The sequence below is a fragment of the Guillardia theta genome (genome assembly GCF_000315625.1).
Source record: "Guillardia theta CCMP2712 unplaced genomic scaffold GUITHscaffold_9, whole genome shotgun sequence".
Lineage (NCBI taxonomy): Eukaryota > Cryptophyceae > Pyrenomonadales > Geminigeraceae > Guillardia > Guillardia theta.
This window is the reverse complement of record NW_005434665.1, coordinates 913588-925646: the sequence shown is the minus strand read 5'-3', so window position 1 is coordinate 925646 and position 12059 is coordinate 913588. Positions and strand designations below refer to the sequence as shown.

Below are 12059 nucleotides of genomic sequence, written 5' to 3'. Positions count from 1 at the left end.
CCTCTCCTCTCCTCTCCTCTCCTCTCCTCTCCTCTCCTCTCCTCTCCTCTCCTCTCCTCTCCTCTCCTCTCCTCTCCTCTCCTCTCCTCTCCTCTCCTCTCCTCTCCTCTCCTCTCCTCTCCTCTCCTCTCCTCTCCTCTCCTCTCCTCTCCTCTCCTCTCCTCTCCTCTCCTCTCCTCTCCTCTCCTCTTTCTCCTCTCCTTCATTGCGTCCTCAATTCGTTTCCATCCAGGCTTGTTCATCGCCCTCGTATCCACTCAACCGAGTCTGCCCCAGAGTCCGATCTGCCCGGCCAGCCTGGGGCCTGCCCGGGCCGGCGCCCAGCCTGCCGCCCGGCCGCCCGGCCGCCCGAGGCCACTGGCCTGAGACGCGGACCCGGGCTACTTGAGCCCGGCCGCCGCCCCGGTGAGTCACCGTCGTCCCCGCCGGGCATGTCCGATGGTGAGTGACAGTGAACGGTACCGTGACCGGCGTTCCGCCGGCTTGAAGTTCAGTACCGCCGGGTAGCCGGTGCTGGCATCCGGCGAGTCCGGTACGGTCCGGGGCGCCGGGCGTGTCGGACCCGCCGAGACACCGGAGACGGTCCGGGCCGCTCGTACACCAAACTTGCGGGCCTTTGTTTTTGCTTCTTGATCACTTGGCTTGAGAAAAATCAACGGAGCTGCTTGGGTTTAAATTTTATAAGATAGACTCTAATAGATAATCACCTAGTCTGCTCAGAAGCTCTAGAAGCTCGCCAAGTTCAGATGTACCTGGTTCGTCCCCAGACTTGAAATACTTTCGTGTGACCGGTGCTCTTATCATATATTTTCCTTCAAATGTAGGGGTGATATCACTAAAGTGTTGAAATAATTTCAAGGCTCCTTCAAAAGATGCGGCGGTAGAGTTAGAACGAATGGCGCAAGCGAGGATCCTGAGAGCATGGCGTGTTAAAAGGGCGACAACCGTAGAGCTGAAGATTTCTTCTTGATCTGTTTCCTCTTTCTCATTGCTTCTCCCCTCTTCCTCTGCTTTTGACCCTACTTGCTTCATCATTCTGCCTCGCGCTCGGCATTTCTTCTTTGCTACTCGTCTTCGTCATCACCTAGAGCGCCAGCAATCCTTTCGCTAGTCCTCAGGTACCTCTGCTCTCCTGTCCGGTGAGTTTCAAGATTGTGAGTTGCTGAAACCTCCAAGGGCCAAATCAAGTGAAATAATATGGGCATGGCGAGTAGCATGCGTTTGGCTATCGCTCTTCTTTTTGCTGCATGCGGGGTCGTCGTTTCTATAACACCTCCGATACGACTTCCTGCGTCAATGCCTGTAGGAAGCACAGAGCAAGCAACGGGCGTGCCAACAGCGGTTTCCATCACAGTTCCCGGTCATTTCAGTAACTTCAAAGAAGCCATAGAGAAAGGTCCAGAAGATGTTGGAACCATTCTCGTGCAGCCTGGTGAACATCGATGGGAAAACTTCTTAGAGATAGGACAACAGCTGGATATTCGAGGGAGCAACGGGGCACTCCTTCCCGGGTCCTTGTGGATGAAAAAGAGCAGCGGAGGTGAGATGCAGGGCGTCGAGATGGCCAAAGAGAGCGGCAGCTGCATCATCTTTGAGGGAGGTCAGTGGGTGATCGACTCCTGCAGACTTGTCTGCTCTCGTTGGGCTGTCCTGTGGTGTAGATGTGAGTGTGACGTATCTATCAAGAACTGTTTCATGGGTGGCCTTGAAGACGGGCCGGGTTACTGCGTGAATTGCCAGGACCACGCGCGGACGACCGTGGAAGGTTGTCACTTGGAGAGAAGCAGCGGAGAATATTGCGCTGCAGTCGCTGTGTTTCACAGCGTTAGGACTCGAGTGCAGAACTGCAACTTCCATGACAACCAGTTTGCGTTCCGTGCGGTCACAGCGAAGGACGCAACGTTGGAGCTGATAGGGAACAACATCAATGGGGAGATGTGGTACGACTCCGTACGGCCAGGGAACCTTGTGTGAACGGCGATGCAGACTTCGACTTGCTGCTGACCCTCTGCTCAGGTCGAGCACGACAATTCACAAGATGGAGTGCATATGAGTGAGGCAACGGTGCAAGGAGCTTCACCAGAAGGTGATCCGCATGTTTGCTGTCATTTCTTGTCGCCACTGACGTCGTCCTCAGGATTCTTCGATCAGGCTCGTTAATCATACGCGGTGATGGAGATCTTTGACGTTGTACATGTATATCGAGAATTGTTGGCTTTTATACAATCTGAACCAATGCTGCTGCTGTGTAAATGCACAAATTTGTACTTGGTGCGGAGCTTCGTTGTCACTAGTAGCTCGTATTTGGTTTTCAAGATGCAATGTTGTCGTTGAAATTAAACTTTCAAATCTTTTTAATGCCCTATCATTTTTCCTACGTACATTTATATCCCGCGCATCCGCATCCGGGATCTCCAGGTTTCAAAGATGGAGTTGAAGACGCAATCATTCAAGGTACCATTGTCACGAGCAAGGGCCGATGATATCCATCCGAATGCTCTGCTGCAACGTGCAGGTTTGTCCAAAAACAAAAATGGCTGAAAAGAAATGGCGAGTTCTTTGAGTTCAACTGTTCGTATATCACTGAGGCTGAAGTTCATCTTCCCAACAACATCATACCCGTCGTTCTGTTCGAGCCCTCCTTCATCTTGCCGTTTCCTGACGACACATCACGACAGGTTCCAACTTCCCTCAGGGTGGAATCACTTCCTCAAAGCCGCAGTCCTTTTCTCCAGGAGCTCGACGATGTGCTTGCTTCTCTGCTCGATCGGGTCCATGAAGAGCAGGGTGTTCAAGTACGCTCTGCGACCATCAGTCAGCCCCTCCTCCACCGCTGTGACTGCTCCATCACCGTGAGCATGCCTTCACACGGTCGCTTCGAGACTCTCCATCACTATTGCTCGGCTTCTCTGTGCTCAGTATGTTTGCAGGCTGATGAAGAACAATAAGAACGCTGCTAAAAAACGGCAGGTTAACCTGTTGAGATCTATGTATGTCTGCCAGTAAGAGTCTGCTTTCGGTGCTGATACTGTCCTGGTTGTAATTGTTACAATCTTGATACGATCCTGCTCTTGTCATTCCAACATACTCGCCTGCATGCTGAAAAAAAGTGAAGCGAGTCTGCTGTGAGCGCGGAACCGTGGTGAAGCGAGGAAGAGGGGAGTGGGAGGAGAGAGAGAGAGAGTGAGAGTGAGAGTGAGAGAGAGAGAGACAACTCTTCAAACAGGAAGCGGGGGGAGAGGAAGGAGTAGTGACAGCACACGAAGAGCAACTTTGGCAAGGTCACCAAGGGAGAGGAGGGAAACGCATTAAAACAACGCAAAAAGGAATACCTCCGCACGGACTCGAACCGTGAATCTCCTGCTCCGTAGGCAGGCGCCTTGTCCATTGGGCCACGGGGGCTTGCACTTCGCAGTCTCGCTAGTGGTTCTATACCCCGCCGGGCCCTAATCCGGGCCCCGGCCGGGCCGCGGCTCAGTCAGCACCCGGGTGACCGCACGCTAGAGTCACTGAGACGGTCATTTCCGACAACTGTCGGACTTAATCCAGCGGACTCCGGAGTGTTGATCTGAGTTATCTGAGGTGTTTGGTTGGTTGTGGAAGTTGTTCAACGGTTGGTGTCTTCGTGTGCACATCATCTGAGAGTATTTGTCTTTGGCTTCAAGAGTCAGTCAGCTGTTGAGCTGCCGCCGCTGAGTGCGGCCAAGTTCTACTCCGAGTGACTAGTCAATCATCTGTGCATAGACTCTAGGAGTCTCGAAGTGATTCCAATATGGAGTTGAAGGAGCAACTTGCCAAGTGCGGGCGGCCCTTTGGCTAACTGCCGGATCGCTGAGGGGCGGGCCCGGCGTGTCACAGGCTCTCCTACGGTGACACTTGGATGAGACTCAAGTTCGCGCCGGGCTGCCGCAGTGCGGTCCGGCGGGCCGCGTGAGTAAAAGGGGGATGAGGGCCCTAGCGTCGCTGTTTGTCAAAGGACGTCATGGACGGGGAACCCGCTGCTCCTTCGACTGCTGCTCCTTCGACTTCGGCTACACTTGCCCACCCTGACCGTCTTGATGATCGTTGATCTGCAATCCTATACTTGTTCTACTGCTCTCTGAACGCTCCCGAGCCCTCACCCCTGCCTTGTCGAGCTTTGGGCTTGTAAGAACAACAGCCTTGTAAGAACAACTTGAATAGCAGCCTGAGATGCAGGGGGTGAGCTCGCAACTGGTGTTGAGCAAGCCTCAGGCAAGCAAGGCACGCGCAAGTGTGAATGGCAACGGACATAGCAATGCGGAACCGGAGCATGCTGAAGCCGCAGACAATAAGGCATTCGATGACTTTGTGAAGCAGGCGGAGGGTTTCCACAAGGAATATGAAGAAAGGTTTGGCACCTTTGTAAAGGATACACAAGATGCAGCATTGAATGTGAACAACAAAGTTGGAGAGCAATCCAAGAACCTCCTGGATGGTGCACAAAAGGCCATCCATGATGTCAACGACAAGATCTCCAAGGTCTTCGGGAGCAGCAAGCAATCGGAAATCCAGCAGAAAGCCGAGATCGTAGTTCAAATGAAGTATGGGCTCGCCAAGGGCCCAGAGGTGTGGTGTGGTAACAAATATTGGATGGTTTCCTGAAATTTCCTTTTCCAGATTCTCCTGATCTGTCTGGATGGTCGGAACAAGCAGCAGATCGTCGTCGACTGGACCGACTCCTTCGAAGACGTGCTTTACAAGCTTCGAGACGTCTTCAAGAAGGACGTGATCTTTGAATATGAGAAAGACAGTCAAGTCTTCCGTGTTGAGACCGATGAAGCTTTTGATCGCGCCATGGAGGTCGCTGAGGCCTCCAACTGCAAGCTTGAGGTTGTCATCCAACAGGCTGTATGGTTGAAACCTCCGCTGGAGGAGGACGAGCCCGACGAGCCGGAGCCGGAGCTCGAGCCCCGGGCGATTTCCTGCGCAGATCGGATGATGTACAATCCAGCCCCGTACAAACCTCTGCTGGGCTTGGGGGTTGCGGGCATATTCATCTCGATAGCTGGATGTATCGTAGGCTACGCTGTGCTCGAAGATGGGACGTACCTCGGCGCGGTGAGAGCCTGACGCTGCTTGCCTTGCGCTCACACGTGTTGACAGATTTCAATCTTTGTGGCGTTTCCATACTTTGCGAAAGCGTTCATGGTGAAGAAGGACTTCACGCTGCCGTGGAAGCTGATGCAATTCGTGCTCGCACTGTTCGGCTTGTGTATAGCGATCATCTCTTGCGTGAACTTCCTCAAGTTGAAGTTGCAAGACGGAGTGATCGGGTGCATCATCTGGATCCTCTCGTTGCTCTTCTTTCTCTGGATCAGCACGCTCTCGCTCTACGAGTCCTACAAGGTGATGAAGCAGCATGCCTCCAAGAAGCGAAGGTCAAGGAGGAGGAGGATACCCCTGTCCGAGAGGCTCAAGAGCGGAGCAATCGGCGTCAGTCTTGCCGTTCTCTATGTGATCGTCTTTGGATTGCTCCAGTACGCTCCCTTCAATCACATCTCGCAGATTGTGTCGACCGACCGATACGTTCCCCTTGGCAACATGTACGACAGAGGAGACGGCAAGAAGAATCACATGCACTGCATGGCGTTCATTGACCCCAACTCCAAGATTGACAGCCGACCCGTTGTGATCCTGGAGGCGATGGAAGGGCTCGGCATGTCTACTGCTCTCGCAGGGGTACAAGAGCGTATCGCCTTGGTCGGGGTTGCCTGCGCCTACGACCGGGCCGGCTTCGGCTGGAGTCCTCCGGCTAAGACGGCCAGGACGCCGCAGCAGATAGCGACAGAGCTCAAGACCATGCTGAGCAGCAACGTGACTGTTGACATCATTCCGAGAAGAGGCAACACTACGAGGACAAGCATGGCGCTCAAGGCACCCTACGTGCTTGTGGGGCATTCCGTCGGCTCCTTCTATGTCCGTGCCTTTGCCAGCTCCTTCCCCGAGCTCACAGCAGCTGTGGTCATGTGGGATGCGCTGCCGTCAGAGGACGAGACGTTCAACAAGAAGTTCCAGTCCTCTGCCTCCTCCCTCTTCAGCCTCTCTACGCTCACACTGTGCAAGACCGTGCTGGAGCCCATGGGGATCATCGACCTGTTCCTCCGCCAGTCCCTCCTGACCTCCATCCTCAACGGAACCGCGCTTGACAAACCTGCTCCCAACGGGATCGGATCTAACTACGGAAGGATCGTCTCAAGGATGCTCCGACGAACCTGGTGTCCAGCAGTAGCCAAGGAGTATAGCGACCTCTACCTCGGGTCGAAGCCGGGGATCTTCGACCTCGTCACTGCCGACAGCGCTCGCTACTCGGTCCCCTTCGTGATCTGGGCAAGGTCGGACAACTTGTTCTCCAAGGTAACCTCGTACACCTTCAACGGTCTCGACGCCTGCAGCGAGCAGTTCACGCAGATTCTCAACCCGGCGATCAATCACCCCGAGGGAACTTCCAGCTGGGACTGCGTTCAGTTCAAAGTGCTACACTACTCCAAGCAGCCCTACGCCAATCCCTACAAGCGCACTTGTGAGATCGTTGGGCAAGCCCAGCTGGGGTCCAACAACCCCTGCCCCGACATCCTGCGGTCTATTCACAACGGCACTGAGATCGCTCCCTTGCAAGACGCATCCGTGCAGGCCGAGCTCGTTGACACTGTCCTCAACGCTTGGAACCTGCTGGGCTTCAGAACGGAGTTTCCATCCAACCCCTTCGCTCTGACCTTCCAGGGCTTCGTGCCCGGTACCTGCTTCAGGGCTGGATGCCTCGACTCTCCCCAGCTGTGGCGGTCGAAGTTTGCGGCAGACCTAGAGCAGGTGCTGGGGGTTCGCTTCCAAGGCCTCGTGCAGGTGGTTGTGCAGGAGGGTCCCACCTCCTGCCCCGTCTCCGTTGTCCCCTCGGCTTCAGCTGAGGTCATCGGCCAGCTGAAGCCTGGCGGTTGCCCGACTACCGTCTGCTCGGACATTCGATCGTGCTCGACCCCCTGGTCTTCCGGATTCACGGGAACGTCGTGGAGGAGGAGCATGCGGAGGTCGAGGAGTCTGTTGGCGAGGGAGCAGGGCGCGAGGGAGGAGGAGCAGGAGGATGGGGAGGACATGAGCTTGAGAGCGTTTGCGGAGGAATCGTTCTACGCAGTGGTCCAGCTGGTGGGAGTGAAGGACTCTGACGTTCAGGCTGCCATGGATGTGCTGGAGTGCTTGAGGACGCAGTGCGAGACTCACGAGCTGAACGCCTTAGAGGCGAGAGGAACGAGCCCCAACACCACGACCATCCGCCTTGCTGAGCGAAACCGTCGAGACCAGTTCTTCCTAAGGTGAGAAGAGGGAGAGGAGGAGGAGGAGGAGGAGGAGGGAGGGCATTAGGGGAGGGGAGGAGAAGGATGGAGAAAGTTAGGGAAGGGATGTGCCAGGAGTGACGGTACCCTGCCATGCGCTTCTCCCCCTCCTACCGCTCTGATTTTTCTCTCCCCAGGTACAACGTGACCTCCATCCTCATCGCCGATCGCATCCTCGCTAACAACCAGTGGAACGTCACCGCCAGGTCTATCCTCTTCGAGTGCCCCGCAAACTCGTACAAGTACCTCTCCGGCTGCCGCCAGTGCCCCACCAACTCCACCTCGCCCCCAGGATCGCTCGAGCAGACCTCCTGCCTTTGCGACCCCAACTTCTTCCTCCAGGTCGTCGGCTCCGACTACATCTGCGTCCACTGCCCTCCCAACTCCCGCAGCGTCTGCGGCAGCACCCGCATCCAGGACTGCAAGTGCGACCAAGGCTACACGGGTGAGGACGGCAAGACCTGCTCCCCCTGCCCCCTCAACACCTACAAGACCGTGGTGAGCTGCCAGCTCAGACTGTGCTAGGCTCCGCGCTGACTCGTGCGGTTTGACAAGGTGGGAAATTATCCCTGCACCTGGTGCAACGCGACTCAAGTCGGATGCCCGGTGCCGACGTATCCTACAGCAGACGAACGACAAGCTCTGGTTGACCCCTGCTCCCTCCCTCCCCTCTGCTCCCTCCCTCCCCTCTGCGCTCCCTCCCTCCCCTCTGCTCCCTCCCTCCCCTCCCTCCCTCCCTCCCTTGCTCCCTCCCTCCCCTCTGCTCCCCTCTGCTTCCTCCCTTCTACTACTTCCTCCCATCCCATCTCCTTCTTCCTCTTCTGCTCCTTCCTCCTCTCTCTCTTCTCTATCCCCCGCCCAACGTCCCCAATCATGGCTTCTCAAGAAAGTTCATTCACCCTCCTGCCCAACAATCCTCGTTTCTTTCTCAGTCTCTTCCTCACCAACGCAATCTTGTGCAGGAGAACTGTCACGCTGTCGATGTTTCTACTCCAGGCTTCACTGCAGATCATGTCGGCACCGTCGTGCATCCTCGCTTCGGCAACATCTCGATGAGCGCAGGTCACTCGCCCTCCTCCTCTCGTCGTTCCTGTTGAATCTCCTCCTCGCGGCCCACCCTGCCTCCTCTCCTCTCCTCTCCTCTCCTCTCCTCTCCTCTCCCCTCCCCTCCCCTCCCCTCCCCTCCCCTCCTCTCCTCTCCTCTCCTCTCCTCTCCTCTCCTCTCCTCTTCCTTCTTCTCGTAGCCCCTCACCTTCCTGTCAGATTTTGGAACCAACTGCACTTTCGCTGCTCCGACGCTCGGGGCATGCGTCAACGCGACCACCACGGAAGTGTCGGGGAGGATTGAGGCAGTGAGGAGCTTGGAGTTTTGCTTGAACCCCCCAGTCCAGGTCAGTATCCTCTCGCCTCCTCTACCTTGTGCTGTTCTTGTCCTCCTCATTCCTTCTGTCCTCCTCTCCCTCCTCTTCTTCACTCACTACTTCTATCCCCAGCCCACTGTCAACCCTTACTTGACCATCATCGGCGGGCGCGAGATCGTAATGCAGAGGTGCCTGGAGAAGGGAGATTTCGGATGCAAGGTGAGGGGCGAGGAGGAGACGGCAGGAGGATGGAAAGAAGAGAGCAGAGCCTATGATAAAGTAGAATGTTGACGATGACATGACAACGATGTAGATACAGGAGGAGGAGGAGGAGGAGGAGGAGGAGGAGGAGGAGGAGGAGGAGAGTCGTTGATCGTTTCCGCAGGTTTACGGCAACTTAACGTTGCAGCATTGGCCAGTCACGAGCGTTTGCTCACAGGTGCGACTATCCTCCTAGACCATCTGCCTCCTCCTCCTCCTCCCCACAAGCCCCACCCACCTCTTCCTGCTCGAACTCTCTTTCTCCCCTTCCTCTCCCCTTCCTCCGCTCACGCTATCTCTTGCCCCCTCCCCCCCTCCCTCTTCACGTGGGCTGGGTAACATGTTGGAGTAGTGCGAGCCTGGCATAGACACGAGCCCCGTCTGCTGCTTTTCATCGCATCTCGACCTTCCTTGCACAGAAGTTGATTATGGAGGCGCTCCTGGTAATCCTGCTGTACCTCCTCCCTCATCCTCTCCTGCATCCCGCTTCCTGCTCCTACTCCTGCTCCTGCTCCTGCTCCTGCTCCTGCTCCTGCTCCTGCTCCTGCTCCTGCTCCTGCTCCTGCTCCTGCTCCTGCTCCTGCTCCTGCTCCTGCTCCTGCTCCTGCTCCTGCTCCTGCTCCTTCTCTTCTTTAAAGATTCGCGCAGGTCACTGCCGGGAAGTACCTGCTCTCGAGCTTCTCAACCAGGTGAGAAGCATCCCTCCTCCTCTCCTCGTCCCCACCCTCCTACCTCCTGTGGAAATCCCTTGGATGACCCTCCTTTCCCTTGCTGCTTCTCGACCGCGCGACAGCCTCCTCCAGCTTTCCTCGTCTCCGTGCCCCCTTCGTCTCCTTCCTGTCGCTCTCCTCCTCTCCTCCTCCTCTTACTACTTCTCCTCTTACTCCTCCTCAGGGTCTAGCCCAAACTTGCAGAAACGACACGCTGCGGATCATTTGAAGAAGTAGATGTAACTTTCAAGGTCCTATGTAAAATCAGTGTATACCAATTCTTCTCCTCTCCTCCTCCTCCTCTCCTCCTCCTCCTCTCTTCTCCTGTCCTCCTTGTCCCCGCACCCATCGCTCCTCCAGCCCTCGGGTCCATCAATGGAACCCGTCGAAGATCTCGGTAGTGTCCGTCACTCCGAGCTTGTCCATGATCTCCTCGAGCTTCTGCGTCTTCCGGATCTCGCTCTCGTGGATGATCCTGCCAGCATGTCAGAGGCCCTGCGGCAGGAGGGGAAGCAACTCAAGCTCACATCCTGAGATGGTCCGCGAGCATGAGCTTCTCTTGATTCTTCTTCTCCAACTCCGCGCATGCTGCCTCATACGCCTTCTTCTTCGCTATGTGGTCCTTGGAGCACCTCTGCAGCTCTCGGTCCACGACCTCTAGCCTCTCCCTGATGATCTCGATGTCCCTCCTCGTGGGTTCCGACAGCTTCTCCAGCTCCCTCCTCACCTCCTCCAGCTTCTTCTGCTCCTCCATGATCCTCCCGAACTGCGACTGCATCCTCTCCCTAACCATCTTCTCCTTCTTCTTGATCGCCTCCTCCTGTTCTGTTGCTGTCACCACCTTCCCCGATATGATGCCCACCACTACTTTCTCCGCACTCCCCGCCTCCTTGTCTGCGCTCTTCGTCTCCTTCTCATGACCCTTCTCTGCTCCTGCTGCTCCTGCTGCTGCCGTACTTGCTGCTGCCGCCGATGTGCCTGCTGCCGCTGCCGCTGCCGCCTTCTCTCCTCCTCTCTCCTTGATCTTCTCCTTCATCGCCTCCACCGCCCCGTTGAGCTCCATGGCGGCGGCAGGCAGCTGGGGGGAGGCGGCCAGAGAAAATTGAAAAACCCCAGGGAAGGGCGGGGAGGGGAGGGGGGAAATGGGAGGGAGAGGAGGGGGACGGGACGAGGGGGCGAGGAGGGAAGGGGGCGAGGGGGTGAGGGGGAGACAGGAGGGAGAGGAGAGGAGGGAGAGGGAGAGAGGGAGAGGAGGAGGGAACAGGAGAAGAGGGAGAGGGGGGAGAGGGCGAGAGGGAGTGGGGGAGATAGGGAGATAGGAGGGAGTTGTGGGAGAGGGACAGAGTTGGGGGAGAAAGGAGAGAGAGGAAGAGGAAGAGGAGGTAGGGGAAGAGAATGAGAGGGGCAGGTGAGAGAAGGATAAGGAGGAGAGAGGGGGAGAGAAGAGGGAGAGAAGAGGCAGAGAAGAGGGAGAGAAGAAGGATAAAGGAGGAGGAGAGAGGACGGGGAGAGAAGAGGGAGAGGGTTCTCTGGAGGCAAACGAGGTGCAGAAGCACATTGGGAGGTGAGAGGACAGGGAGAGAGTAGAAGGACGAGGACGAGGACGAGGACGAGGACGAGGCGAGGACTAGTAGTTGGTGGAGCTGGCGGAGGGAGAGGAGGGGGGGGGAGAGGCGGAGAGTGGGGAGACGAAGAATTCCAGGTGGCCGAGACTACGGAGAAGGGACAGGAGGCAGGTGAGCACACGAGGGCATCGATGGTGTGATCTTGTACTATTTCTTCATTGCTCAGAACAATCAGCTGTCAACTCCCCCACAACCACCTCTGAGCGTTGATACACCTTCCCCCATGATACAAGCACACTTGCGAGGCTCTCTACAAGACTTGTTGTGGGACTTGTTTTGCCTGCCTTCGCTCCCTTGAAGACAACCTCACAAGCCCTTGCTCTGCCCCCTCTCTGTCCCCTCAACAGGAGCAGTCTGTTCCAGCGCGTGCAAGTTATCCCGTGCTGCCTCTGCCTCCGACTTTGAGATGCTCGCGGGGAACGTCGAGGACTTGATGCCATGTGACTGGAGGGAGAGAAGGAGAGGGAGGGAGGGAGGGAGGGAAAGGAGAGAAGGGAAAGAATGAGCAAAGGGTGATCGTCTTATAGACCATCAGTTGAATGTAAATCTCCTAATGATAGTTCCTCGTCCGATCCTCCTCCTCCTCCTCCTCCTCCTCCTCCTCCTCCTCCTCCTCCTCCTCCTTCTCCTCCTCCTCCTCCTCCTCCTCCTCCTCCTCCTCCTCCTCCTTCTCCTCCTCAGGGCCTCCTCCTCCTCCCCCTCCCCCTCCCCCTCCTCCTCCTCCTCCGATCATAACGGTGACTGATCATCATGCCC

The 12059-nt window shown here is 56.5% G+C and overlaps 4 protein-coding genes and 1 non-coding gene across 5 annotated transcripts; 2 read left to right on the top strand and 3 right to left on the bottom strand.

Moving 5' to 3' along the window:
* Positions 1-874: 874 nt before the first annotated feature.
* GUITHDRAFT_161367 (hypothetical protein) lies at positions 875-2160 on the top strand (the record flags this gene model as incomplete). Its single annotated transcript, XM_005839248.1, has 7 exons — positions 875-1118; positions 1177-1600; positions 1626-1663; positions 1687-1765; positions 1808-1968; positions 2017-2086; positions 2138-2160. Exons 2-7 carry the CDS (start codon positions 1198-1200, stop codon positions 2158-2160), a joined length of 774 nt encoding a protein of 257 aa, XP_005839305.1. The 5' UTR covers positions 875-1118; positions 1177-1197.
* A 542-nt stretch (positions 2161-2702) lies between these two features.
* Positions 2703-3388, bottom strand: GUITHDRAFT_102224 (hypothetical protein; the record flags this gene model as incomplete). The annotated part of the gene is made up of 4 exons (XM_005839247.1): positions 2703-2802; positions 2852-2931; positions 2977-3028; positions 3333-3388. 4 exons carry the CDS (start codon positions 3386-3388, stop codon positions 2703-2705), a joined length of 288 nt encoding a protein of 95 aa, XP_005839304.1.
* GUITHDRAFT_t21 lies at positions 3330-3402 on the bottom strand. Its single transcript has one exon. It is a non-coding gene; the product is annotated as a tRNA-Arg (tRNA).
* Positions 3403-4191: 789 nt separating this feature from the next.
* On the top strand, positions 4192-9164 carry GUITHDRAFT_102223 (hypothetical protein; the record flags this gene model as incomplete). The annotated part of the gene is made up of 9 exons (XM_005839246.1): positions 4192-4587; positions 4639-5079; positions 5125-7325; positions 7484-7844; positions 7902-7952; positions 8309-8408; positions 8610-8737; positions 8840-8926; positions 9093-9164. The coding sequence occupies 9 exons, from the start codon at positions 4192-4194 to the stop codon at positions 9162-9164; spliced, it is 3837 nt and encodes a 1278-aa protein (XP_005839303.1).
* An 886-nt stretch (positions 9165-10050) lies between these two features.
* Positions 10051-10741, bottom strand: GUITHDRAFT_134014 (hypothetical protein; the record flags this gene model as incomplete). The annotated part of the gene is made up of 2 exons (XM_005839245.1): positions 10051-10153; positions 10206-10741. 2 exons carry the CDS (start codon positions 10739-10741, stop codon positions 10051-10053), a joined length of 639 nt encoding a protein of 212 aa, XP_005839302.1.
* Positions 10742-12059: the final 1318 nt, after the last annotated feature.